The sequence below is a fragment of the Nannobrachium achirus genome (genome assembly GCF_963921795.1).
Source record: "Nannobrachium achirus genome assembly, chromosome: 1".
Classification (NCBI taxonomy): Eukaryota; Metazoa; Chordata; class Actinopteri; order Myctophiformes; family Myctophidae; genus Nannobrachium; species Nannobrachium achirus.
In genome coordinates, this window is record NC_137810.1 from 62,973,493 (window position 1) to 63,001,467 (window position 27,975).

General features: G+C 42.0%; 1 protein-coding gene across 1 annotated transcript in view; it reads right to left on the bottom strand.

The window, feature by feature from the left end:
* Positions 1–23,122: 23,122 nt before the first annotated feature.
* Positions 23,123–27,975, bottom strand: part of nmu (neuromedin U) — a gene marked incomplete at both ends in the record, with an annotated part of 13,853 nt that continues 9,000 nt past the window's right edge. The window contains 2 exons of the mRNA XM_080730920.1: positions 23,123–23,161; positions 23,260–23,313. Of these exons, the coding sequence (XP_080587046.1) occupies positions 23,123–23,161; positions 23,260–23,313 (93 nt within the window). The remainder of the gene's footprint in view (positions 23,162–23,259; positions 23,314–27,975) is intronic.

Here is a 27,975-nt window from a genome sequence, read left to right on the forward strand (position 1 = left end):
CAGCTAGCTTAGCATTAGCCTGACTGACGGTGGAAGGGAAGGGACAGGGAGTAGTCCAGTAATTCTAGGCCAAAATTAGGCTAAACCTAAAACAAATTGCAATAGTAGCAAACTCAACTGATTTTGTATCCTCATTATGTCTTTAGTGAGGGAAAAAAAGTCCCAAGGAATCCCATCAGTTGATGGGATGCCTTGGGACTTTTTTTTTGCTACTATTGCAATTTGTTTTAGGTTTTTTCATATAATGACTGGACTAGAGGGAGTGTTGCCTTTCTTGTGAGATAAACAAGCAAACAGAGCAAAAGTGTTGCCTTTCTTGTAGTGTTGCCCGATCCCGATCACTTGATCGGATCGGCCGCCGATATGGCCGTTTTTATAAGATCGGAGATCGGGGAAAAAAAATCGAAAAAAAAAAAAAAAATCTTTTTTTTTTTTTTTCAAAAAAATATTTTCTGGGAGTACTGAAAGTTACAGGTAAGGTGAATGCGATATGAAATGTAAGCTTACCATAATTTTCAATCATATTCAAGGGCTTTTGGAGAAATGAGACAGGCAGAGCACTGCAGAGGGAAGGTGATTGTGTCAGACTCTGTGTACAGCTGGCAGCTGATGCCAATAAGTAGTAATTGGCCCCTTGCTAATGGATCAAAGGAAGGCAATTATGTCTCTCTGCACTGTCAACTAGCTCAGTGGTTCTCAACCTGTGGGTCGGGACCCCCAGGGGGGTCCTCAAATTATTTTGGGGGGGTCCCCAGATGATTAACTTAATGTGCAACATTGTTTTCTCTCTCAACAGTAAACAAATCAACATAAAGTTTAAGTGTATAGAGGGTATCTGCACATTTCGAAAGTGAAAAATTAAGGACTTTTTAATACCTCTAAAATGACAAATTAAACATTGGCCAAATTGTCAAATATTAAAGCCAGAAATTGTGAAAATAGCCGATCTACATGCTCACAACTCCTCGCGTTGCGAGGCGTTGCGAGCATGTAGATCTGCTATTTTCACAATAGAACCGTGTTATACAAAATATACTTCCTCAACTCTTCAGGGTCGGGGGTCCTCAGTTAAAATATGATTATTTTGGGGGTCACGGCCTGAAAAGGTTGAGAACCAAGTGATAGAATGAATAGAATTTTTTTTTCTTCTTAATGCCTTGCCAAAAGATCGGATCGGGAAAGATCGGGATCGAATCGGAAGCAATAATATTTGATCGGTATCGGATCGGGAGCAAAAAAACCCTGATCGGGGCATCCCTACTTTCTTGCGAGATAAACAAGCAAACAGGTATATAAAACATCTTTGGCAGCCACTAACACATTTCTTGACTCTCTTTCTCCTCCAAATAAATTTGCCTAAATTAAATAGGCCTATTATTGATTCTGCTTTTAAAGAAATATGCTATTAACCAAGTAAGCAGAAATGTTATTGAATATAATTGAAAGAGAGTGACATGGTGTGTTTTTTGCCTTGAAAATAATCAATGGCAATATCGTCTGTCTGAATGGGAAACTTTTTTTTCATTAGGAGGAATTTCCAATGTTCAATTAATTCAATGTATGTATTTTAAGCTCTACAAAATTTGTTTTAATTCTTTTGAATTTTGCAATATATCGCAATAGTATCGCAATAGTATCGTATCGCAATAGTATCGCAATGTATCGTGATGTATTGTATCGTGAACCAAGTATCGTGATGAGTATTGCATCGCGAGATTCTTGCCAATATCCACCCCTAATATCTACCATGTGCAAATTCAAAGCCTAAAAGCCAAACAGAAATGTAATTGTCAATGACAAAAACACAATTAAATCGTTAATCGCAATTATTTGAGTGACAATTGTCATGTAAAATGTCATATCGTGACAGCCCTACCGACAAGCCCTTCTACCGTCTGCTGGCTGAAGCGTGCAGGACTTCTCTTTAACCTAAGAACTAGCCGTTATCAACCACACAACACTTCATCCATCAGAAACCATTCTGTTCTTGTTCATCCTCCTACCTTTTGGCCAATGGGCGATAACCACTGAACCGCTTCAGTCATTGATTAGACTCTTCTTGATTTCTCCATCTGTTAGAGAGAGAGGGAGAGAGAGAGAGAGAGAGAGAGAGCGAGAGAGAGAGAGAAAAAACATTCAGAAACTGTGGTTTTCGTCTGAAATCAAACCTACAAAGTAACAGGCCATGTCTTTTCCGACAAGGTGACAGCAACCAGACGCTCACCATCGTCAGTGACAATATTCACTCTCCGTCTCCCTCCTAGACATTTGTGAGCGATGCAAACCGCTCCTACATTTCACGTTGTGTGTTTGAGCACGGATCAGCATGTATGGATAGCCAAAATGTATTAGCCAAAGGAATTAGCACGGATCTATGCTTTCCACTGCAAGCTGGCATGTTACTGAAGTCCCATGCCATGTTACTGTTTAGTAACAGGAATCATCTAGCTGGGCCTGAAGTTAGAAGTGTTTGGGAAGAAAAGAGAAGTCTGAGGCGGTGCCCTGCGCTGCGCTGAGAGTTCTGTTCCAGATCCACCAAAAGCCGACCCCGCCAGTCCCAGAGGTTCAGATTAAGAGATGAATCACAACTAAAACATCTGGGTCATCGGATTCGTGAGACTCCCACAGCAATGAGAGACCAGACATGAACACGTACGTGCATAAACACACACACGTGCGTGCGTGCATGCATGCACAGTCTGCGCACACACACACCCCTCTCTACGAAGCTCACCCGGCAGCTAAAGCTTGATTTATACTTATTTGCAGCACGGCACCTGCGTGCAACTAAGTACAACTCAGCCTTAAGCCCCAGGCCATCAGATGGAATGGGGCTCGGCTAGACCCTATATGAGGAGAGATGCAAATACAAGCATCTGCTCTTGGAAGGACATGAAAGTAAATATATGATGCTTACACGATGCCCCCCCACCCCCAAAAAAACGGGGGAAAAAACTAAAATATTGCAGCACTTCCCCAAATTGAATTAGATCCAGATGATATGATATAAGACTATACTACCGTAAATACCATACTAAATTGATGTGACGACATAATATTTTAGCGTTTATTTGAAAGTGACCGTCCATTATTCTCACCGAGTTTCTCTCTGTTTAATGTGATCCGTAGGAAAGCCAAAGCAAAGAAAGTCTAACACATATTTTCCAACCCCTGAAGTATACAGTACACAATTGGTGTAAAGCTGTGTGTCTCTCTCACACACTATTTATGATATTCATATTTGTCTTAACCATGACACAACCAAATTATGCTAAGGTATTAACCATTTAATCTGTATATTATACTTCTTTGACCGTGTCCCCCAGGGGTCTTCACTCAGCCAGCCCCCTCATTTTTTACGCCTCTACGCCAAATCTCTTCACTGAAAATAGCTGATCAACAAGATAATTCCCATCAAATGTTTGCCACAGAATAGGGACACTGGGGTTGATGTGGTTAAGAGAGGAGCCGAGCTTCGGAGGGGTCCTCCTGAAGGTAAGGGCTGTCACTGGGTTATTCAAATGTTTACTGCTGACGTGAGTGTGAACAAGTGGAAAATGGTGTCTGGGTGTGCCGAATGCTGATATGAGGTGAAGCTAAAGGTAGGGATGGGACAATATGAAAATTTCATATCACGATTATTGTGACCAAAAGAAATTGTGATTTACGATATTATCGCTATAATCTAAATATCCCCAACATCCATTATACTGGGGCGAAACATTTGCCAATAAATAGCAGATCTACAAGCTCACACCCCGACGCGCTGTGAGCTTGTGGATCAGCTATTTTTTGGCAAAGAGATTTGGTAGAGAGTGAAAAAAAAGACTATCGAGTGCATTATTTACATGTCCGTTTTACCAATTTTAGAAGGTTCAAGTGGTACCAGATTATGCAGCTCGGCAAATAAAAGGTGAATTGAAGGAGTGAATTACCCTCTCTGGTGCGAGAACCGTTTTGTGGTGGTACACTAGTACTCAGACAGTAGGAGGCTGAACCCGTTGGGAGAGATGATGCATTCACATAGATCACTGGTTTCCTTTAAAACAAGCTTGAAAATTCACCTCTCAGGGGCAAAGTGGGAGATGATTATCACTTCTCCCTTAGACAGGTGATCACCCCCCCCCCCCCCCCCCAACCCCTCTACTCTGTATATATAGTTTTATATTTGTGATATTAAATTTGTATTATTTTCAATGTTTAATGTTTATGAATTGAATACATAGAAAAGAAACGGTAACGAGACCGCAAGGACTTTTCCTTTTAGACAATTTATGACTGCACTTGTGCTCTTTACATTTCTGTTTTATTAAGTATTCAATCAAAAAAGGTTTGCGTCCTTGACGCCAGCTTCCGCAGCATTCAACGTTCGGGCATAAGCACTGGTCTTTCAGTCTGAAGAACACAACTCAATGCCACACAACAGCTGCTGTGCTGCTGTGGAATAAAATAAATGAAGTTTAAGTCGCTCATCAAGCTTATACTTTCACCTCAAAAGATGAAACGAGGGTGAAGTGAAGGCCGTCATGGCTTTAAATATGGCTGTGCTGTGCCGCACGGGAGCAGCATGTCTGAACCACGTCAGTGGTTGGCCTCAGCCACCTCGTCGCCACGTGAGCGGAGTATAAAAGACGGGTTGTTTGCAGAGGAGGGTTCCCTGTTACAAAGCCTTTTATAAATAACTGCCTAAACTGTGTCGCACATCAGCACTTATGTCATCCCCTCAGAGACCCTCCCCTGAGCCCTTCACGCTCTGCCCCTTCTTTCCAAGAAAACAGGGCTGGGAAGTGTGGCTGATGGCTGGGGTCCCACTAAAGACTTAAGTGAAGTCTAACTGTACTTTGGACACCTCCAAAGTCAGGGAAATCTCTAAGGAAGGAATTTAGACAGTACAGTTCCTTTGCTTACACTGCTGTACTACAGTACATTTAAATATGAAAGTTTGGCTGATTTATTGAACCTAATTACATCTTAAGCAAGTCCTGTGAGTTGTGGAAGCCTTCTGTTTGAGTGTCAACAGCTTTATGGACAATTCTGTCACAAAATTGCCAATTCGCTAACAACCATGGTGTAGTAGTAGCGTGGGTAAGAAGAGTGTGTGCCACTTGCATTGACAACATGAACTCTAGCGTCCTATTCTGTGGGGGGGGGGGGGGGCGACCTAGTATGGACCCCTGTGGGACCTTGGTCAATGAAGTACTGTTTATATTAAGGTTTTAGTGGTTACTACACTACTACACTGATCAATTGAAAACATAGGCATAATAGGTACAATCCTGCATCCTTCAGTGTAAAGACTGCCTCTGGCAGTCAGAAAGTTGATAGTTGAGTTCTAATGCAACTATGGAAGTGACACACATCGTCAGCTGCTTCCTTTCACCTGACAGTGAGGATTTTACTCGAGTGGTGGTGTAGAGCAGGGGTTCCCAAACTTTTTTTGTCTCAGGGCACCCCATAAATATTTGTTTAATCCGAGGCACCCCTACATTATAATTTTCACTCCCAACAAAAAAAGCACAAAAAAAGCACCGCCTTGCGTCGCGAGGCGTTGTGTGCTTGTAGATCGGCTGTTTTCACTAGTTTTGTGCAACAGTCTTGTATGATGAATTGAGTTTATGTTGCGAGGAAATCGTTGAGAAAAATAGCTATTTTGGTTAGAACTGACTGAAAATAACTTTGTACTTCAAGTTTAAAATGATACTAAATATTATTTTTTCAAGTGTCCAAATAAATTCCAAATATGATCAAATTATCTCGTGGCACCCCTGGACTGCCGTCACGGCACCCCAGGGTGCCCCGTCACCCACTTTGAAAACCCCTGTCCTACTCAACAGGCGCCTGATCAACCTGTAGGAGTCGCTAGTGCAGATTCTGCAGAACATCCTCCCCTGCCTGGAGGCAACGTGGTGGAATTGAACCACAGTCTACACACAGTGATGGGCAGGAAATGTACTGTGTATGCCTGTTCCACCTGGACAGACACCCGATAGAAGTGATGCTTTAGGCCGTGTCCCCCGGGGTGTTTAGTCCCAGCTGTAAACGCCATGTTAGGTAGAGCTGTGCAGGATCCCTGACCTGTAGGTCAAACTATGAGTTCCTGCAGGCCATAGTCCTGAATACAAGGCAAGCGAATAGACATCACAATTAAAAGTACTTGAATTAGTGAAACTGCCTTATATGTGATCACTTCTGCAACCCATAAACAGGTCCTTATTATTGCCATCTTCCTGCCACATTCCCTTTTACATTTCACTCAGTGAATGTCTTTGCTCTGAAGTACTTTGAGAAATACTGCTTTCGACACACTCCTGCTAAAGATACGTATTTCGCATGCTGTGCACATTATTTTGAAAATGCATTTTATGCAATATTTTGATACCATAAGGCCTGAATAGGTGCACACCGACTCATTACCTTTTTTGAGATATACATGCTCGGAAGGACATGCATGCTCGGAAGGACATAGGGACATACACAGAAAAGCCAGATGTTCGAGTGGTTACGCACAAATAGGCGATCTAGTACTAGCTAGTTCACATAGATCGCCCATTTTCTCTATTTGACATACAAGGTTTATATTTTGGCACAGGGCATAACATATTACAAACATTAAATAATATTGTTTTGACACAAATGTTTGTGGCCTCCATCAAGGGCTAATGATGATGGACTTTAGTTACACTTGTCAAAAGGGATGACAAGAGTGTGGGTGATCACAGGGGCATTCTGGATATCTAGTTCAGATTTGTACTTTTGTAGCACCCATTCCTTCCTTGTCAATTTTGTGTACAGTAACAATGTACATAATTGTATCCAATATCCAATTTGACGTTTATTTCAGGCACACTGGACCCTACATTAAACCTGCATACTTTCTATTAATATCTCCTTCCATCTCAAGTTGAGCTCCGTCTCATGTCTAATTTAGTGCATTGTCTTAATGCATGTTCTACAATGTGTATTGCACCACCTGTCTAACAAATGTATGTGCTTGGTGGTAGCAGTCAAAATTGTTCTGTTGGGCTGTCACTGCTTCACAAGACAAAGCGAATTGTGTATTTAAAACCAGACCCCCCCCCCCCCCCCCCCCCCCACACACACACACACACACACACACACACACACACACACACACAATACATGATGGGAATAACAAGTTCTCAGATTCTGATCAATGTCTAAACCAGTGGTCCTTGAGGGGGTTCCAGGTGGTCCCCAGTTATGTGATGAAGAGTTGGTAACCAAATGGACCCTTATACTATAGATCTTTAACTCTTGAGATGAGAGTGTAAAATGAATCTAAATGCACCCGATTTGGTTTCATTTTAAGCTCATAAGAGTACAATTATTGTTAAACATCTGTATTACTTAATTTACAAGAAGTCTACACAATTAGTATAGAGCAGGGGTCTTCAACATTTTCAGCCAAGGACCCCTTAGTTGAGAGAGAGATGAAGCAGGGACCCACACAACCTTTTCATATATTCCATATACTGTAGTTTCATTGTTTGACAACACGATCATCAGTGTATTTTGAATTTCATGTCAATTTGTGTTTTCAGATATTTAACCACTTCATAAACTTGACCTTCCACTCTCTACACCCTCTACACCAAACCTCTTTTCCAAAAATAGCTGATCCACAAGCTCACAACGCGAGGCGTTGTGACATGAGCTTGTAGATCTGCTATTTTTGGCAGATCTAAGTTCTCTTCTCAGAATATGGATGCTAGGGTTCAAATGGTTAATATAAAAAGGGAGAAAAAAAGTTCTCTCACACAAAGATTTGGAGGACCCCCTGTAGTAACTCAGAGGACCCCCTAGGGGTCCCGGACCCCCTGTTGAAGACCCCTGGTCTAGAGCATGTAGAAGAATTGTTATTTTTAATCAACGTTCTCTCCAATGGCACCACATCAATACAGCATGGAATTGTGTGGACAAAATCTTATCCAAATGATAACAAAATATTTTGTAGTTTGGGTACTGAGAGGCTAAAGGTCATCAGTAAATAACAGACCTTGATGAGAAAAGGGTTGAAAAGCACTGGTCTACGCTAAATGAAGGACAGTGCAGAACTTTGCACATGACATGTACTCTACTTAAAGATACTGACAGAACTCAAGTGAGTAAAGTAGCAGTGCTTTGATCTCCTGACAGGAATTGTCACTCACTGTCTGGGAGGAGAAGAGACACAACGTAAATAAGTCAATAAGAGATGGCAACAAGGTGCCTGTCACATGTATAGAAAGTACAACACCAAGTCAAACCAAATTCTGGCAGGGGTCAGTCACAGTAGCCCCTGGAAGCTAAGACACGTCGAAATCGGTGACCTATCAACACCCGTGCCTCCAGAGGTGGTCGTTTTGCAATTTCGCCCCTTAAAAAAACCCTCCAACACAAACATGCCCCAGCCTGCCCTTATTATACAATCTTCTCGTTTGTGTTCCAACAGCAAAATCTCGATTGTCATCGGGGTGCACTAGTACACACAAACAACAGCGAACCGCCTTTGAGGGCGGTCACCACATTCTATAAGTCACGCGTGTCGATGTAACGGGTGTGCCGGCGAGCCGGGTCGGTGCATATTCGCTGCGATGCTAACGCTAACTAGCTCGCTTTTTTTGCTAGCGTCCATTTACAGCAACAACAACAACAACAATAATAATTAAAATAAAAAATAAAAACACACCCACACACCCACCACAACTTAAAACATTGTGTTTCGCACTTACTGGGACGCGTGTCATGGATGGACAGTCAAGACATTCCACAAAATGACAAAACAAAGCGGCCACCCGCTGCTCGATAATAAGGTGGCTGCTCAGTGCTCTGCTCTGCTCTGCAGCCAAGCAAGAAGCAGGAGTCCCGAATGTGTGTCAACGTTAGCCGCCGTTAGCCTCGCAGTGCTAGCGTACGGTGGGTTGCGTTGAGGGGAGGCGATGATGGAATCCGTAGGAGACGGGCTTGAATAAATTAGAAGGCGCGGCTCGTGATTGGCTGGAGCGGAGGTCTGGAGCGCTCGGCTGTGGTCACTTGGACCGCGCAGGTGAACGTTAACCTCTATCCCTATCCCTAAACCTTACCTAACCCAAACTCTGGGAACTCAGATTAACCCTAACCATAACCTCAGTAGAACTATGCCTAAACCTAACCCTAACCTCAGTAAAACTATGCCTAAACCTAACCTCAGTAAAACTATGCCTAAAGTAACTAAACCTAAACCTAACCCTAACCTCAGTAACCCTAGGCCTACGCTGGCGAGTAGCTATAACCTGCCGACGCTGGTGATGCGAAAAGAAGCGCTCCTTCCCCCACCCGTCTCCTACGGATTCAATAATAGCTGAGAGGAGAGGAGAGGAGAGGGGAGGGGGGCGGTTGTACTTTAGTTGCGCGCCGGTGTCGCGCTCCTCCGAAAAAAGCAGACCTACAAGCTCACATCGCGTGGCGAACGCGACGCGCTGTGAACTTGTAGATCTGCTTTTTTCCGGAGCGCGACACGGGCGCGCGGCTAAGTATATTCCACACAAGGCTTTAGATAAGAATGTGGGTCAGCGGGCCTGCTCTCTCTCCCTCCCTCCCTCCCTCTCTCTCTCTGTCAAACACACACACACACACACACACACACACACACGCTCCGCTCTGTGAACGGCATGTTTCTTTTCTAATGTAAAACAAATGGCAAAGAACAAAACAATAAGCGCACGAATTGAAATTCAGCCAGGAGACTGACGTTATGGTTTAGAAATAAATAAATGTCATGCTTCATACACTCACCCCTGGACGTCCCTCTGTCTGTCTCTCTGGCTCTCTTTACTGGAAGGATTCTCCTCAATCTCCAGCGTCTACTGTAGTGTAGTGTAGTCAGTCAGTGTAGGTCTGTGGCTGTTGCTTCTGCGCAGGGCTCCAGCTGGCTGGAGTGTGTTGTGGAGACAGTGGAGTTGTTCAAGGAACCAGCAGGGCCTCCTCAGTCCTCACTAGAATGGATGGAGCTCAGAGCGGACGAGGACCACCATCATCTTAATTCTTCTTCACCTAACATTTTCTTCTTTATTTTATTTTTCTTCCTTTGCTGTTATCCTCCTCTGCATAGTACTGTGTTCTATCCGTCTGTCATTCAATATGAGGTTTCCTTCCTGTGTAAATAAGCCGAAAAGCTGACCCACATCTCCTTTTTAGTTGACCTTGTACAAGTGATTTGTAGGCCTACTGTCATGAAACTATACCTTTGGCTTCTCCTATGCAAACTTCTAATAAAGTCTTCATTTTCAGTCAATAATCATCGTCATGCCAGTTAATGTATAACTTATAAATAGGAGCACGAGTTTGAGATTCCAAGTTGTCGCCTCTGTTAAACTCTAACATATATTTTATCACTATGTTTCTTGTGGTCTTTCTTTCTTCATCCTAGTTGACCTTATCAGTGTGTGTGTGTGTGTGTGTGTGTGTGTGTGTGTGTGTGTGTGTGTGTGTGTGTGTGCGTGTGCGTGCGTGTGCGTGTGTGTGTGCGCGCGCGTGTCGATCTGGTATTTCACTATTAAAATGAATGAATCACTTTAATTAGGCTATGTGAAAAGGTATCAGTTTTCAAAAAAATATTACAAAATACCTCATATCTGCAACATATGATTTGATATTATTTGAACAGCTTATACAAAGGTACAATATATACCTTTGTATATAAATATACAATTTGTTTACAAACAAAACAAAAATAAATGTGAAATGATTGGACATTAGCTAACTTTGGACACCTCACATTGGATAAAACAATTAATGTACTGACACTGAAATGTGTTTGCTGCAGTGGTCCCACACACAGGCATACTTTATGGATTGTAGTAGCCTAATGCGGTGGTTCTCAAAGTGGGGTCCGGGCCGAGGACCCCTCGAGGTCCCTCAGGGAGTTCCAGGGAGTCCCCAGCTAAACGAACCAAAAGGACCCTTATGGGTATGCCTATATGTTACTCATAGAGAGTGTAGCCTGAGTCAGAGTTAAATTAACATTGATTTTACAATATGAATTGGGGTCTCTGCATGGGTCTCAGAGATAGAAATATCATTAAATGAGGGTCCGTAGCCATGATGCATGTCAAACTGGGGGGTCCTTGATATTAAAAAGTTTGAGAACCACTGGCCTAATGTACATCTGCTATAGCACAGCGCCATCTGCTGTTCATATATAAAGCGCAGTTTACTGCCTCTGCCACAGGAAGGAGGAAGAAACCCATGGTTGGTCATGATGATTTAGTCGCCTAAAATCTTATGATATTTAGTCGACTAAAATTTGACTAAAACTAAAACTTTTCACGTGACTAAATTATGACAAAAACAAAATGGGATTCCTGGTAGGCTACTGTTCTGTTCACACTAAATTAGAAGACTTTCACAAACTATAGTGTATGTTGACTTTCAAATGAGTCGCCATGCTAGAGTTAGTCTATAAGAACGGTTCATATATTCCATCACTGACACTGCCTGGTAAGGGGAACTGACCTTGACCGCAAACTAAGCAATGCAGAGAGAGGGCTGTGCAGACACTCTAGGGCAGTGGGTTTCAACGCTTTTCATTTTCAAGGTCCATTATTTATTCGGCATTTGAGCCACGGACCACCTTGATGAGATTGACTCATTTTAGCCTCTCAGACCCAAAACTTTGAATATTTTGTTGTTGTTTGATGGGATTTTGTCCACAATTCCATGCTGTATTGATGTGGTACCTGGCATATAGGAGAGATAACAGGCCAATGTTGATCAAAATACCAATTCTTCTACATTCTCTAGGCCTAATTGTGTATAGACTTCTTGTAAATTAAGTAGCCTAATGCAGATGTTTAACCAAATGGACCCTCATAGATCTTTAACTCTTGAGAATGATTGTGTAAAATGAAACCAAATGGACTTAAGGGTCTATTTGGTTTCATCTGACACTCTCAAGAGTTAAAGATCTTTGAGGGTCCATTTGGTTACCAACTGCATCATTTAGCTGGGGACCGTCCACCTGGTGGTGGTCCCCGGACCATGCCAGTTGAAAACCACTGGTCTAGTTTGTGGGTGCATGTGAGCTTCCTCCATCCAGCCAGAACATATGCGATGTGTCACAGTGTCAGTAAAGTAAAGTATCAGCTTAGGTTATAATTATATATCCTCGCCAGTTGCCATCCCAACCACAGACTGTTTCAGACGTTATTATGTGGCAGAACCACTGGCAATACTGTAAGCTAAATAGAAGAATAACAAGCCTGGACAACAGTAATCCTCCCTTCCCCTCCCCAGTCTGGGGTGTCAGGGGTCAGCCTACTCTATCAGTAGGCATATGTGCATAAAAATAGAGGTATATAAGTAGATATTCATACAGTGGATAACATTGTATGGATGGCGTCTACATTTTGGTCTTAAGTTAAAAAAAATGTTTACATTTTCCCCAAACTTCCAAATATTATACAGTATATAGTAGTGGCTCAGAGCCTCCACCAAAAGCCTAATATCTCCCCCGGCCTAAGGAGAATCCCCCTTTGGGCTAGTGGTAAAGATGTTGGCTTTCCACGTGGGAGACCTGAGTTCGATTTCCAAGTATACGGTACATTGGTGCCGTGTGTGACCCAAATGGTGTTTCCCTGTGGGGGATGTCAAAAGGGGTTGAGTGTACAGTAGCAGAAGTTCACCCCCCCAGTTCACCCCCCCGACTTTTTCTTTCTATCGATTACTCACGCCATGGAGACTTGAGTTCAATATTTGTTTAGTTTTTGTCGCATTCTAAAGTCAATAATTTGATTATAATACATTTTCCCCCATTGATTCCGGATGTAGACCCAAATGCATTTGGGTCTCCATCCAGAATCAACGGGCCTACTAAGAGTCTCCTCAAATTATTGGCTTAAAGGAATGCGACGAAAACCTAAAAATATTATTGAATTCAAGTCTCCACGGGCTGAGTAATTGATAGAAAAAAGTTATTTTGGGGGTGAACTACTCCTTTAAATCCGGGTTGTGTTATAGAGCATCGCAGTGCGGTGTCGGAAGTAAACAACCCATTCATTTTCACCATAGCGTTTTTCATTATCAGCCACAAAGTCGTAGCAATTCAATGTACACTTACCACTAGGCTGGTGGTTGTAAAATGGTTCTATATGCTCCTGTAGAACCCCAGAGTATGTATGCAATCACTCTAGTTTTAGTAAAAACACGTTTTAATCAAGATCGCACGGAGAAGAACTGCATTTCCCATACTGCTAAACATGTACATCCGGTGAAATCGACGTCTGTGATTGGTCTAGCTTCTTCTTCTTTCATGTATCTTGCGGTTACCGCGGAAGTAGACTGCCCCCTGTCTTCCCGGCGGATTATTGCACGTCAGCATAACTCCGTGAGCGATCGTCTTTCTTTTACAAATATGATCCACTATGTTAAGGATGACGATAAGAGCGTCCACAGAGATGACAATCACTACATTTCAGGCCATATGCTGGCCTGGATAACTAAACTTAGCGTGATTTAAGGGCTTTATTTCAGGAAACAACAACAACATTCGCAAAGCATTCTGGGAGTGTAGTTTCCGCAATTTTAAAAATAATGATGTACACAGTCTTGTACCCTGCCCTTTTTTTCAGCTTTCTAATTAATCTTTGCATTCAAAAAAATGTGAATATTGACATGATCCCTCTCCAGCTGAGGTGGCTTTGTCCAAGGCTTAAAAACGTTTAAATAAATACTTTATGAAATGTCTATGGAAGAAATGAATGCGGAAAACGCTTCCGACACCAGAGTGAGGACGGGGTGGGGCTTCAACTGCAATGCTCTATATAGGCCTACAGTATATATTTAGTGTGTCTGGCAAGTCGTTCGACCGACCAGCACCAAATCTTCACCTACCTTCATCTAGCCTCGAAACCAGACCTTCAGCTACCTTTTTTGTATGTTTTTTTTTTTAATATTTCACTTTAATTGTATAATGGATCTTATGGATGTGAATGCGGTCAAGTCGAAACTGCACTCCTTGCCGTCACAGAAGCACTATATGCTGCCCAGGCTGCCTCCCACTCTCAGCAGCATTTGGCACAGTGAACCAACCACCAGCTTCTCCTAACACCCCTGCTGACCTAGGCATCGCTGGGATGGCACTAAAGTGGTTCTCCTCCTATCCAGCAGTGTTGCTTTTGACAGCAAATTTTGATTTAGTTTTAGTCATAGTCTTTTGGATACAATGTCATTTTGTTTTTGTCATAATTTAGTCACGTGAAAAGTTTTAGTTTTAGTCTAATTTTAGTCGACTAAATATCATAAGATTTTAGGCGACTAAATCTACAGTTGATTTAGTCAACTGAAATGTATTTTGGCAGGCCTTGATGGCATCCTAATGACTGGTTTTACACTTGTTTGCGTGCTGAAAATAGCTGATCTACAAGCTCACAACGCGTCGCAGCGCGACGCGTTGTCCCTCCGTTGTCCCTCCGTTGTCCCTCCCTAAAGTTTTAGTCTAGTTTTTATTTTGTTGACGAAATTGTCAATATATTTAGTCTTAGTTTTAGTCATCACAGCTTAGTTTTTATTTAGTTTTCGTCAGTGAAAAAAACGCAGTCGACAAACATTTTTCGTCATAGTTTTAGTCAACGAAATCAACACTGCTATCCAGGGACGTGCAGCAGAGGGAATAATATTTTATCCTTCTCCCCCTCTGCCACTCTAGTGGAAGAGCGCATCGCCGCATGTCTGGCTGAAATCTCACGTTGGATGTCTTCTCACCACCTCAAGCTGAACCCAGACAAGGCCGAGCCTCTCTTCTTCCAAAGTAAGTCCTGCTCCATGCAGGATCAAACTATTTCCATAGACAACGTCCTGCTGACTTCGGCTCCAACGGCCAAGAACCTTGGTGTTGTCCTGGACAGTCAGCTCTCATTCAAGGCACACATTGCAGTGGCCACTTGATCTGTAGGTTTGCACTCAGTCAGCCCAGCTCCTTATCCAGATATCAGTCATATCATTGATTGATTGATTGATTGATTGATTGATTGATTGATTGATTGATTAATTGAAAACTGTATTAGAAGTTTGCGTAGGAAAAAGTACAGTTCACTGGTACACGGTCAATTAAAAGGATACACCCAAGAAAACACGTGGCTTATTTAATTTGAGATCCTCATATAACATTGAATGACAGACAGATAACTTGAGATAAGATCATCAGTCGTAAAATACAACAATGCAAGATAGATGGTATTTACAATAGAAAGATCAGGGGGAGGTAAGGATAGGCTATGTTTTCATTTACCAGTTGCGAGTAGCTGCCGCTTCTAAGTGGCTTTTCAGTGCCGTTTTAAAGGAAGGTAAGGATTTACACTTTATGGCCTTCGGTAGGGCGTTCCACATTTTAGCAGCAATATAGCAGGAGAACGCATTTTACCCTTTTTTGTGTCAAATCTGGGTTGGACATGATCTGTGGAGCCACCTACCTGGTGGCTCAAATTTAGCTTGTGGGGGGTCCCTGGAACTAAATATTTTGAGATGGGAAACATAGGTTTTTCAAAACACCTTAGAAGGATTTGAAATAGTCAAAGACTTGCACACATTTTCACGATCTTTTGAAAAATAGCAGAAAGCTCGCAGCGCAGCACTCGGTGCCGCACTGTGAGCTTGTATGTCTGCTATTTTTCAATAGTTAAAGCACAAAATAATGTGTAATAATGCGTTCCCAGTCTAAATGGGTTAAACCCCCTCCCCCTATGAAGAACCCAAGGCCCAGAATTTGGTGCAACAGCCCTGCTCACCTCATCAGACTTGGCTTTAGCCCGTATACACTTGCCCTCCTTGTCAACCTCGAGAAAACCAAAGAAAGCATGTTACGTGGGGGGCCCACTGGCCTACTGGTCCAGGCACATACCACATGGGCATTGAAGCTTGGCGGCACTGCCGGTTCGATTCCCTATCCAGACGACCTTTTCCGCATGTCACTCCCCGTCTCTCCCCCCATTTCCTGTCAGTCTACTGTCTTATCCAATAAAGGCATAAAAGCCCAAAAAACAATATATATATATAAAAAAAAAAAAAAGCATTTTACGTAGACAGATGCCAGGTTCCACAACTTTCCAACATCCCATCGTGCATTGCGCAGAAGTTGCACGGAGCTTCCGGCGCCACAGCCGAGTGTGATCTACAAGCTCACAACGGTTGCATCTGTGACGCGACGTGAGCTTGTAAGTCTGCTGTTAACCGGAAGTGTGGTGCAAAAGAATTCTCCAGCAAATTCCCGCGGAAAGAGGTGGATAGTGTGTAAATTTCCAATTTGCGTGATTTTAGGGCAAAATCTGTAGGAGCAGTGTCCAAAAATGTGTTTGGCAAAAATCGGCCTGATGGTGGTGCTAGAAGAGGGCCATGTGAGAAATCAGGTTGCTGCCAAAGGTTGTGATTTGCCATCCAAGGAGTGTGTGTGTGTGTGCAAAGTTTGGCATCGAGAGGGCCCAACGGTGCCAGAGATAGAGTAGGGGCAAAAGTGTGACGTGATGGACGGTCGCAACAACATTATCAGCATAGCAGCTAACACTTCTCTGCAATAGGTTTGTGCTCTGTTAGACACACTCTGTTCGATGAGTGCTTTATGAAATCCTTGGCCACTTGGCCTTTCTGCTTGACTTGATTCTGACACCTACCGTTAGCTTGCTACAGGGTCATTTCACACGCACATCGGCCCCCGGTGGAGTCACAAGTTGGGGGGAGTGGGACTGAGTTACTAGGGCCCATGGTGGAGGGGCCTTAATTATTTTATACTTTAGCTATTGAAAAATAGCAGATATACAAGCTCACAGCGCGGCACTCGGTGCCGCGCTGCAAGCTTGTAGATCTGCTATTTTTCAAAAGTTGTGAAAATGTGTGCAAATCTTTGGATATATGTATTTTTTAAAGCGAACATTTGTAACTCAAATTTTGCTTCTGGGCCTGGATCTAAATAGTTTGAGATGGGGGTCCGTGACCAAATACATATAATTTTGGGGGTCCTTTACATGAAAAAGTTTGAGCACCACTGACATAGAAACAGGTTTTTCAAAAAACCTTAGAAGGATTTTAAATATTCAAAGACTTGCACAAATGTTCACGATTTTTCAATAGTTAAAGCACAAAATAACTCCTAATAATGCGTTTCCAGTCAAAATGGGTTAACCCCCCCTCCCCCTATGAAGAACATTCATGGGGGCCCCGAAGTGAATACTTGTACCCAGGGCCCAGAATTTGGTATGACACCCCTGATCGGCCCATCCTGGCCTCATCTGCTAAATCGCAAGAGTCCATTATTGACTGATGTGAGGTGCTGTGAGCTTGTTGATCGGTTATTTTAGGCATGTGAGCCCCAGCACTGTCACTGTTAAAGCAAAATCTTAAATTTGAGAGGGAGAGACTGGAAATAATGAGAAAGACAGTAGCGTATATCTAAGCTAAAGCTTTGTCACTTTTTTGTTTACTGACAATGACGGTAGGTCAAATGTATTATACATTTTATTTTTGATGTAAAATCACAGACAAGTGTATCAATTTGACACACTTGTGTAAGCAGTTTGATTACTTGGTATATATTGAATGCTAAATCATTTTCCAGTTACAGATATTCTCTTGACATGGTCTGAACATTATTATTGCACAGCATTCATCGAATAAACGTGATTGTATTATAGTCCTGTGTGTGTGTGTGTGTGCGCGTGTGTGCGCGCGTGCGTGCGTGCATTTCTACAACCCTGTTGTAGAAATAGTCTGTTATGCTGCGTTCTCACCTGCAGATACAAAGATACAACGCTACACACCATGCCTAGAATTTCGTCGTTTTAGGGGCAAGGCCGGTGCACTATGCCAGCTACTCTCACCATTCAAGGCTCTTATTACACATGACAAATTCCCTTTGAATGGATTGATAGCATTTGAAGCCGGTGGCCAATTGGCCTTTGTTGTTGTAAATTTTGGGAGGGCACAAAGGCCAAATGCTAGGGCAGGAAGGCCATCAAATAAAACAAGGTTTAGTCCATTGAAAGAAATAATTGAATTTAAGGGTTAGGATGATTTTGAAATGTAGACTATCTGCAGTGAAATCTCAGCCCTGCACAAATCAAACTTACTGCATTGGTCATCAACCCGAAAATATATTTTTGCCACGGACAAAAGGAGCATGGTCAATAATATTACCATGAATAAAATACTAAATGTATATTAGTCCAGTAGACATGATGGAGAACACATGCTGTGCTGATGGAGAACACATGCTGTGTTTTTAAAGAGGGAGAGTGGTTAGTCATCCCATTGAACTTTATTTTATGGTAGGAAAGTAGGAACGCTGAGAGGGAAGGTGTAGATAGAGCAATTTATAATCCATTTTGAAAAGATGCTTTAAAAGTCAAGTGTATTATTGTTATTATTTCCATGGCCACCTCTGAACCTTTTATTACTTTCTTACCTCTAATTTTTCCAAAGTGATAGCTTTGAACTTTTCAAAGCACTAAAGGCAATTAGAGAAGAATTGTCATATTGACATCATCCACATTATTCATTTTTATAAAAACCTGGGTTCTTTATTAGAGTGTTAATGTCAAATGGCATTTGAGAAACGCAGCTCTTAAACTGTTCAGATTGCCTTGGAAGACAATGTTTTGGTATGGTTCTCTGCAATGGCGTTTCTGGGCGTACTGGCACCAGTGGCCAGTGGTTCTCAAAGTTCAGGGGTCCTTGAGCGGATATTAAGAGGAGAAAGTGGTACAGTCAGCTGGGGCATTAAGGCCACTGTGGCCTCAGGTCATGCCATTTTTTGAAGGGGCACAAGGCCACACTGAGGGGCAAGGACGGCCATGGCCTTCATGGCCTCCCTGAAATTCCTGCCCTGCTACACACAATATTTAAGTAGCATCTTTGTAGCTGAAGTTGAAACCAGCTCAACTTTGTTGTAGATTTGTACTGTAGCTGTTATGGCTACAAACGTCGGATGCACCTTTGCATCTTCATGTCACTGGCTTAGAATGGTAGCCTGCATCTTTGTAGCTGCCAGTGTGAACTGCCAGTTGCCAGTGTGAACATTTTTACTTGCGTGAAAGTACAAAAAGGATTGGCATCAAAATATACATTAAGTACCAAAAGTAAAGGTACTCATTATGCAGAAGGTTATGCAGAAGTTTTCATATGTATAAAATGTATAAAAATCCTGAGTTTGTAGATCTGCTATTTTCAAATTGACAAAGTATATATATATATATATATATATATATATATATATATATATATATATATATATATATATATATATATACTGTATATATCGTCGTTGTCGGGTGAAAACCTTGTATGTCCAAAACCGTTCGTTTTGCATTCATCATTTTAAAAATGATTTAAACTAGTGAAAACAGCCGATCTACAAGCACACAACGCCTCGCACCGCGAGGCGTTGTGTGCTTGTAGATCTGCTGTTTTCACTACTTTTGTGCAACAGCCTTGTATGATGAAGCAGGGCTTTACTTTACAAAAGAACGTACACATTCGAAACTTGGAGATACAAGGTTTCCGCTCGACAATGACGATATATTAGGTCTCAAGTGCTTTTGTAATAATAATCTAAATCTACAAAGTAACTATTAACAAATAATTATAGTGGAGTAAAAGTGCAATATTTGAGGAGAGCAGAATTAAAATTACAGAACATTGGAAATACTCCAGTAGACCTATAGTAAATAAAATCCTCAATGTCTGTGTAGAGATTTTGTCTGTGCAGTGACAACCATTTTGAACACGACCCAAAAATCTGATGCGTGAGAAATAAAAACGTTACACGACTACACCACGTGATCACATTACAGCAGTGTTTAATCAAAACGACACAACGTATGACGCAGGGCGGAGCTGTGGACAAACGTAACCGTGCTTTAATTACATTCTGTGCGTACATTCAAATAGCACTATGCAACGCGGGGTTGGGGGGCAGGGTGTGTGTGGTCGAAGTCTGTGTCACCGTGGATTGTGCAGTGAGTCAGTTCTCAGTCTTCTCTGTGTCGTCTCTGTACAGTTCACTTGACAGGTGAAGACTCTGCAACGCGTTGACAAGAACAGTTAGCGTCAAACGTCATCGACGAGCACAACAAACACCTCGGCACAGTCGTGATCTCGCGATAATCACGTAGCAACCGTAAGTTGTTTATTTAGGCCTAGAATTATTGAATGCTTTAAAGGTGATACACCATGCATTTAAAAAGTATTTATGTCATATTGTTTATGTCCCAAAAACGTTTTTCAAAAGGTTTGAGGCTAAATTACCACTCCTGAATAGAGAGCCTCTCATTTTTGAATGGCTCTCAGAGCATTTTCAGCTGCAGTACCACCTTTGGCCTGAACTGCGCACCTTTGGCCTGAACTGAAAAAAAAAATCTTTTTGAAAAAAAGATTTGAAAAAAACGTCCGTTTATGACGTCACAAACGGCAGCAAATCTGGACAGCCTGTTTTGAGAACCCGTGGGATGCTTTTAACCTCCACCTTCCCAAAACCAGAGAAAGACACAACGGTCTGAAATGGGACTTTGTGAGGATAGAAGGTGCTAGTGGGGCCCCAAAAAAAGGGTTTAAAATAGGAAAAGTGAATTTTCATGGTGTATCACCTTTAACTATTGAAAAATAGCAGATATACAAGCTCACAGCGCGGCACCGAGTGCCGCACTGCGAGCTTGTAGATTTGCTATTTTTGAAAAAGTTGTGAAAACGTGTGCAAATCTTTGAATATAATGTATTTTCAAAGCGAACGTTTGTAACTCAAATGTTGCTTCTGGGTGGTCCCTGGAACTAGATATTTTGAGATGCGGGTCCGTGGCCAAATACATATCATTTTGGGGGTCCTTCACATGAAAAGGTTTGAGAACCACTGACATGGTAGTCTCTCAAGAACAGACTAACTGAGCTCCAGTTAAGTGAAAAGGACCTTTTCTTTGACGATGGCTGGCCAGATTGCTGACATAGAAACATGTTTTTTTTCAAAAAACCTTAGAAGGATTCAAAAGACATTCATAGAATCGGGTCAAAATTCAAATTTTCACATGTTTTCAAAAATAGCAGATCTACAAGCTCGCAGCGCGGCACTCGGTGCCGCGCTGTGAGCTTCTATATCTGCTATTTTTCAATAGTTAAAGCGTAAAATAATGATACGCAATAATGTGTACCCGTTCTGAATGGGTTAATCACTTGAGACGCTATGTACTTCATCATACAACGAATAGCTAAATCAGAGGATCACGGTAGATCGGCTATTCATCATTTAGGAAATGCGGAATTTGTTTTGACATTTGTTCGATTTTCTGTATTTTGTATTCAATTATTTTGAAACTTTAGGCCAGGGGTCTTCAACGTTTTCAGGCCAAGGACCCCTTAGCTGAGAGAGCGATGAAGCAGGGACCCCCACAAAGCTTTCATAGATTCCATATAGTTTCATTGTTTGACAGCACAATCATCAGTGTATGTTGGATTCATGTCAATTTGTGTTTTCAGATATTTAACCACTTGAACCGTCAATACTTAATAAACTTGACCTTTCACTCTGTACTTAGTCTGCTCTTTTTCCCCTCTACACCAAAGCTCTTTGCCAAAAATAGCCGATCTACAAGCTCACAACGCCTCGCAGCGCGAGGCGTTGTGAGCTTGTAGATCTGCTATTTTTGGCTAAAGTATATGGATCTAGGGTTCAAGTGGTTAATATGAAAAAGGAGGGAAAACAAGTTTCTATCACACAAAGATTTGGAGGATCCCCTGTAGTAACTCGGAGGACCCCCTAGGGGTCCCGGACCCCCTGTTGAAGACCCCTGCTTTAGGCCATTCAAGCCACAAATGATAACTAAGATAAATATAATGATAATGATGTGAGAATCCACACTGATGAATGATATTACATTCTATAAACATGTTGAACCCGACTGAGGTCTTATTAGCGCGATGGCCCGTAAATTGGGATGAATTTTCATTCACTAAACCGGATGTGTAACCCTGAAAGTGATCCCAATGATTTCGTTCATCACTGTCGTTGGGCGTTATCTGGACGTTGAGTTAGAACGATTTCTAAAAACAATATGTTTATGCAAGAAACTATAGCCATAGTATATGATTCTTGTGGATGGCTCTTTACACTTTTTAGTTATTCTAGTATGACCGAAAACAACCAAGCAAGGAATAACAACAGAGCTTTGGCAGCATTTTAGAGCTTTGAAATTACCACAAGAACGTCTCCATGTCATGATTATACTTCCTAGACTCCAGGGACGTGCTGGCCATTGGGAAAAGCGGGACAACTGAACCGAACGGCCGGTTCTTTCCCGGCCGGTCCAGGCCGGCCATTAGGAAAAAAAATTAAATAAAATGTCGGCCTTCGTTCCATTTTGGGGGCTGGGCGGCCAACAAAGTAAATCGTCACTGTAGGGCAGAAACCTTGTATCTCCAAGTTTCAAATTTGTATTTTTTTTTCGCAAAGCAAAGCCCTGCTTCATCAACAAGGCCGTTGCACAAACGCCTCGTGTGTGCTTGTAGATCGGCTGTTTTCACAAGTTTAAATCAAACGGTTTTGGACATACAAGGTTTCCAACCGACAACAACAAAATGTAACTCTTGTAATTAGCCTTATTCACGGCCCGCCCACCTACTTCCGTTTCTCAGTTTTCCATGGGTGCTGACTTCAATTTAGAAGGGGAAACTATACTGGACTTAAAGCCAACAAATCATTATTTCTAACAGTAAAGTAAATTATAGTGCTTTGTGCCGTTTAGTATCTTGTGTTCTTGATCATGCTAGCCGTATTTTATACTTTACTATTCGGAAATTGCATTAAATTTGCGATTTCTGTGCTAACTCCATAGGCTATGGTAGGATTTACCCCTTCAAAATGTGACTTCAGCACCCGTGGGATGCTTAGTGGGCGGGCCGTGAATTGGGCTAATTGGCCCACTGGCTTGTCACTTGTCATGATCTGAAATGGCAAATCTTTGAGTAGCAGCAGCGCTATAGAGAGTGCTACTCGCAATGAGGGCCTATCCAACTCTTTTCCCCGGGCTGAATCAGGGGACCAGCACGTCCCTGCTAGACTCTGACTCGACAAAGACAAAGCCAAACAGCAGCTGACAGTGAGCCGTGATACCTTTCATTCTTCATATTCTAGGGATCTTCTTCCATTCCTTGGCTGAAAGAGTGAAGAAAAAGGTTATTGAGCAAATTAGTACTAGTGTCACTTTACGTAAGACAACTTCACATATTTCTGAAATGCCTGACATTTTGTACCCGATAGAGGAAGTATCCTCTGCTCTGGATTCCCCCAGGTCCTTGAAGATCCTCCTAGACAAACAGACAGACAGACAGTACGTTCATTTAGCTGATGCACCATACACATTCTGTACTGGACAATGATCTTCAAAATCACCTCAAAAGAGAGCACAACATGGAACTAAATGGACGCTTATGGGTCCTTAATTTTTTTTTTTTATCACAAAATATTTTCTTTCCACGCTTATGTGACCATTTACCCTGCCATTTGTTGAGTAGGATTCGTACCATTTACTATTGCCTTTAGAGTTTGTGTATGCGACGTGACGGTCGCTTATCTCCCGACTAGGGAGTCTTACTGGTCTCTAAGTCATCTGGCTATGCTCCTATACACTGACAAACAGAGGTGGGTGCCTAGGTTTTCTTGCTTTTAAACTCAACATTCACACATTGTTGTTGCATCTCCGTTCCTTGGAAAAAACAACAACACATGATTGCTCATCCTCCTCTCGCGGCGGCCCGTCAACATGTCATTGCCGCGTGCAACGGTTTCTCCGCACGTTTTCATGTGAATGTCAGCAGGCAGCCAGATGGAGAGGGATAACCTCACCTGTCAGCTGCACTAATTTTAGACCATAATTACCCTCAGCTTGGGAAAGAACAACTAATGTAGACTGAGTTCAATGCACAGAGCGGAGGGAGAGATGCCTCACAGGATGAGACACATTAGTATTCACATTATAGCTCAGCGTTGCCAGATGGGAAATGTTGAATTATCGTACCGGAGGCTCAGAATTATCGTATTTGACATGAAACTATCGTACACAGCCAAAAAAAGAGAAATCACTTGCGTAAAAACGTAATTTCACCCAAAAAATGCGTCTTTAGTGTAAGAAACGACCTTGTTTGAGACTCCTGCGTGACATCAGATATGCTGCGTGGAGGCAGGTAACCTCCTGGAGCTTACACAAAAAGCCTGAAACTGGTCTGGAAAGATGCAACCGGTGTTTTTAATGCCTCAAAGTCAGATTGACTGACTTATTTTGGCTTATTTTGAGAAGCCAAACCAGATCCCAGATCAGCAGCCAGGGAAAATAGTGAATTCACGCTCTTTTTGGTGATATGCCAAAATTATCGTACATTTGGGCATTTTTGGAATTATTGATTTGGAATTATTGATCGATTCAGTGCATCATGCACTGAATCAAATCAAATGTGTCACATATATGGCTGAAACTTCCTAATACTTTTTTTTTTATCAATTACCTTTTCGATTTTTTTGAATAATTGAGAAGAGTGTTTTCTTAAAGGACGACTTTGCCACTTTTCAACCTGTCTTCATATAATAGGTCCTCACTAATGTTCATAATAAAATTGCACAATTATTTTCTACTCTGTCCAAGTCTCTTAGGAGAGCTGTTGGAAGTTCAGAAACCCATCATAATTGTGACATCATCGTTTGATAGATCTTTTTTAATCGATATTTTTGAAAAGAATATTTCGATGTTTATTATCGCGAGAACAATAGGCTTCCACTTTACACATCGGGTGCCCACGACGATTCAGGGTTTACCCTTGCAGGGGCCCATCGTCGCCATGGCAACCCACCATTTTACTTACCTTTGCGTGGAAAAAGTATCCGTAATCCGAAGTAAATGTAATCCAAGGATGTCCTGTTTATTTTCATGATCATGTTTTCTTTCAGTCAGGACCGCTTTTTACCAAACCTGGGCCACAGCGTTTGTGTCACGGGCGGTAGAAAAGACCGCATTTTGAACATGGGGGTGATGAAAAAGCTAGATCAGGAGAAAAATGCACCAGCGTAAAACTGTTGCGTGTGAGGGGGGAGAGCAGGTCTGTGTATCAAAAAGTGTATCAAAAATGCAACTGGGTTAAGGCAGCTTTGCATGGTCTTTCAGGCCGAGTGTATCAAAAACGCAACAGGGTTAAGGCAGTGGAAGCTTGTGATTGGCTGCAGGGAGACTGCACTTCCTGGTCACGTGATGCCGCGCTGCATTTTGGGAAATGTAGTGTTTTTCTCATATTGCTGTACAGTAACTACAGTACAGTATAGATACTGTACAACGCGTCAAACGCGTCGTGGGCCTCCAGAGACATCAAAGAGATTGACGTGTTGCCACCTCGTGGGCATCAAATGAGTTAACATTGCAACTTTTCAGGAATAGAAAGCCTGCATTTTCTATTACCTTGGATTCCCCATCGATGCTGCCACAAGACGATGGGTTTCTGACCTTTCTGGTTGATAGGTGAAATCGTCCTTTAAATAAATGTTTAAATACCAACGAATTGATTTGAAAAAACGTATTGTTTTTAAATTATAATTATAATAAGTCTGTGACGACTTCCCCCATTTTCAACCTTGGTCCTCACTGATTATAATATGGGAGAGCCCTGGAGCTCTGACTACATCACACCCGTCCCCAAGGTATGTATAAAAAAAGGTAAGGCGACCAACATCATTTACGTCATTTTTGCTATCATGCAATTCCAGCCAGCAGATTCATCGCACTGGGGTGTTGAACTCACACCGGAAGTTCGGTGAAATAACATCTATATCTAGTCTATGAGAACCGGCTGCTGTACAGCTTATGGACAAACACTATTTGTCTCAGGAAAATAAAAGAAGACATAGATATATGACACATAGTTCTGTGTTAGAACTATGTGTTTTCGATGTGTACACTGTGTAATTTTATAGAGGTATCTAATGAGCACAAAGTACTTTTCTGAACGTGCCAAGTATTGCGAGACTGTCCACCGTTTTCTGCCTGGCAACCGAATCTCGCGATACCTCAGAGACGGAAACGATATAGGCCTATCTGCTGCTGTTTAGATGCCTCGATTAAAATGTGCTGTGCACATCGAAAAACAATTGATTAGAAAACAACCTGTCATAGGTCTTCTTTTATATTCCTGAACCGATTATATCACAATCGTCACAATCGTTCATAAATAATGTTTGTTCATTCACTGCCATGTATTTAATCGAACTTCCGGTGAGAGGTTTGCCACCCATGATGAGCGTCTTGGAGCATCCCTGGTGTGTCCAGAGCGCAAGTTTCCTTCAGAAAGAGCTTCCTTGCCTGTCCCCCAGGAAATGTAAAGGAATAATCTATTCAAATAGATTATTAAATCTCCAATGTTTATTTTAAACATGCGCCATTGATTGCATACAATTATAACAAAAAACAAAACAGAAACAAAGCATCTTTAAGTGTGATAGCTTTGTTCTTGTATATCAATCAATGGCTGTAGGAGGTCATAATGCAATGCTTGCGAGGGGGCATTGAACGGAGGAATGAAACATGTGGATAGGGCTGTCACAATTATTAGATAATCGTCTAATCGTGATTATTTGACATAATCGTGATTATTTTTCATAATCGTCATAATCGTTTCCATGTTGAATTAGCCGATCTACAAGCTCACAACGCGTCGCGATGCGAAGCGCTGTGAGCTTGTACAGTAAATCGGCTAATTCCACTATCAATGTTCTTTTTTAAGTGTAACGTTGTCAAATATGTCAGTAATTTCTTTATATATTTAGGTTAGGTGTCATATCTATCATGTGCAACTTCAAAGCCAAAAAAGCCAAACAGGAATGTAATTCTCAACGACAAAAATACAATTAAAACGTTAATCGCAATTATTTGAGTGACAATTATTCGCCATGTTTAAAATGTCATAATCGCGACAGCTCTACATGTGGATGACACTGTACATACGCGCACTGTGACTTGTCTCTCTCTTCTGGGATGGAACTGAGGGGCCAGCTGTAGGAGAGGGTGCAACACGGAAGACTGACACGCACACGCGCATGCACGCACACACACACACACACACACACACACACACACACACACACACACACACACACACACACACACACACACACGCACACACGCACACACACACACACACACACACACACACTCCACTCACGCATACGCATGCGTGGCCAGACATGGAGAGACAAGATCACTATGAACAACTACCCCAGAGAACTGAACATAATGCACATCACTTCACACCACTCACACCAGTACATGACCAAGTGACACACACCTACAGTACGTACATGGAGAGGGTGATAGTCCTCTCACTCTTTCGCTCTCTCTCTCTCTCTCTCTCTCTCTCTCACACGCACATAGGGCTGTCACAATTATTACATGATCGTCTAATCGCAATTATTTGACATAATCGCAAATATTTTGTCATAATCGTGAATGTTGAAAAATGTTCATACATTTACAAACATTTTCAGAAATTGTGGAAATAGCCGATCTACAAGCTCACAACGCGTCGCATCGCGACGCGTCGTGAGCTTGTAGATCGGCTATTTCCACTACCAATGTTATATTTTTAAGTAGAAAGTTGTCAAATATGTCAGTAATTTCTTTGCATATTTAGGTTATGTGTCATATCTACCATGTGCAACTTCAAAGCCTAAAAGCCGAAGAGAAATGTAATTATCAACGACAAAAACACAATTAAATCGTTAATCGCAATTATTTGAGTGACAATTAATCGTCATGTAAAATGTCATATCGTGACAGCCCTACACGCACACACACAATTTCCTTTTTTTCAGTCAGTGAACTGGTAAATGCAGTGTTGCATTGCTGACATGCAGGTAGTTCTGAAGGTGGAAGCGCAAAACTATTTAGCTTTCCAGCGAAAAATGTGGTTACATAATGCAGTAAATGCACAGTA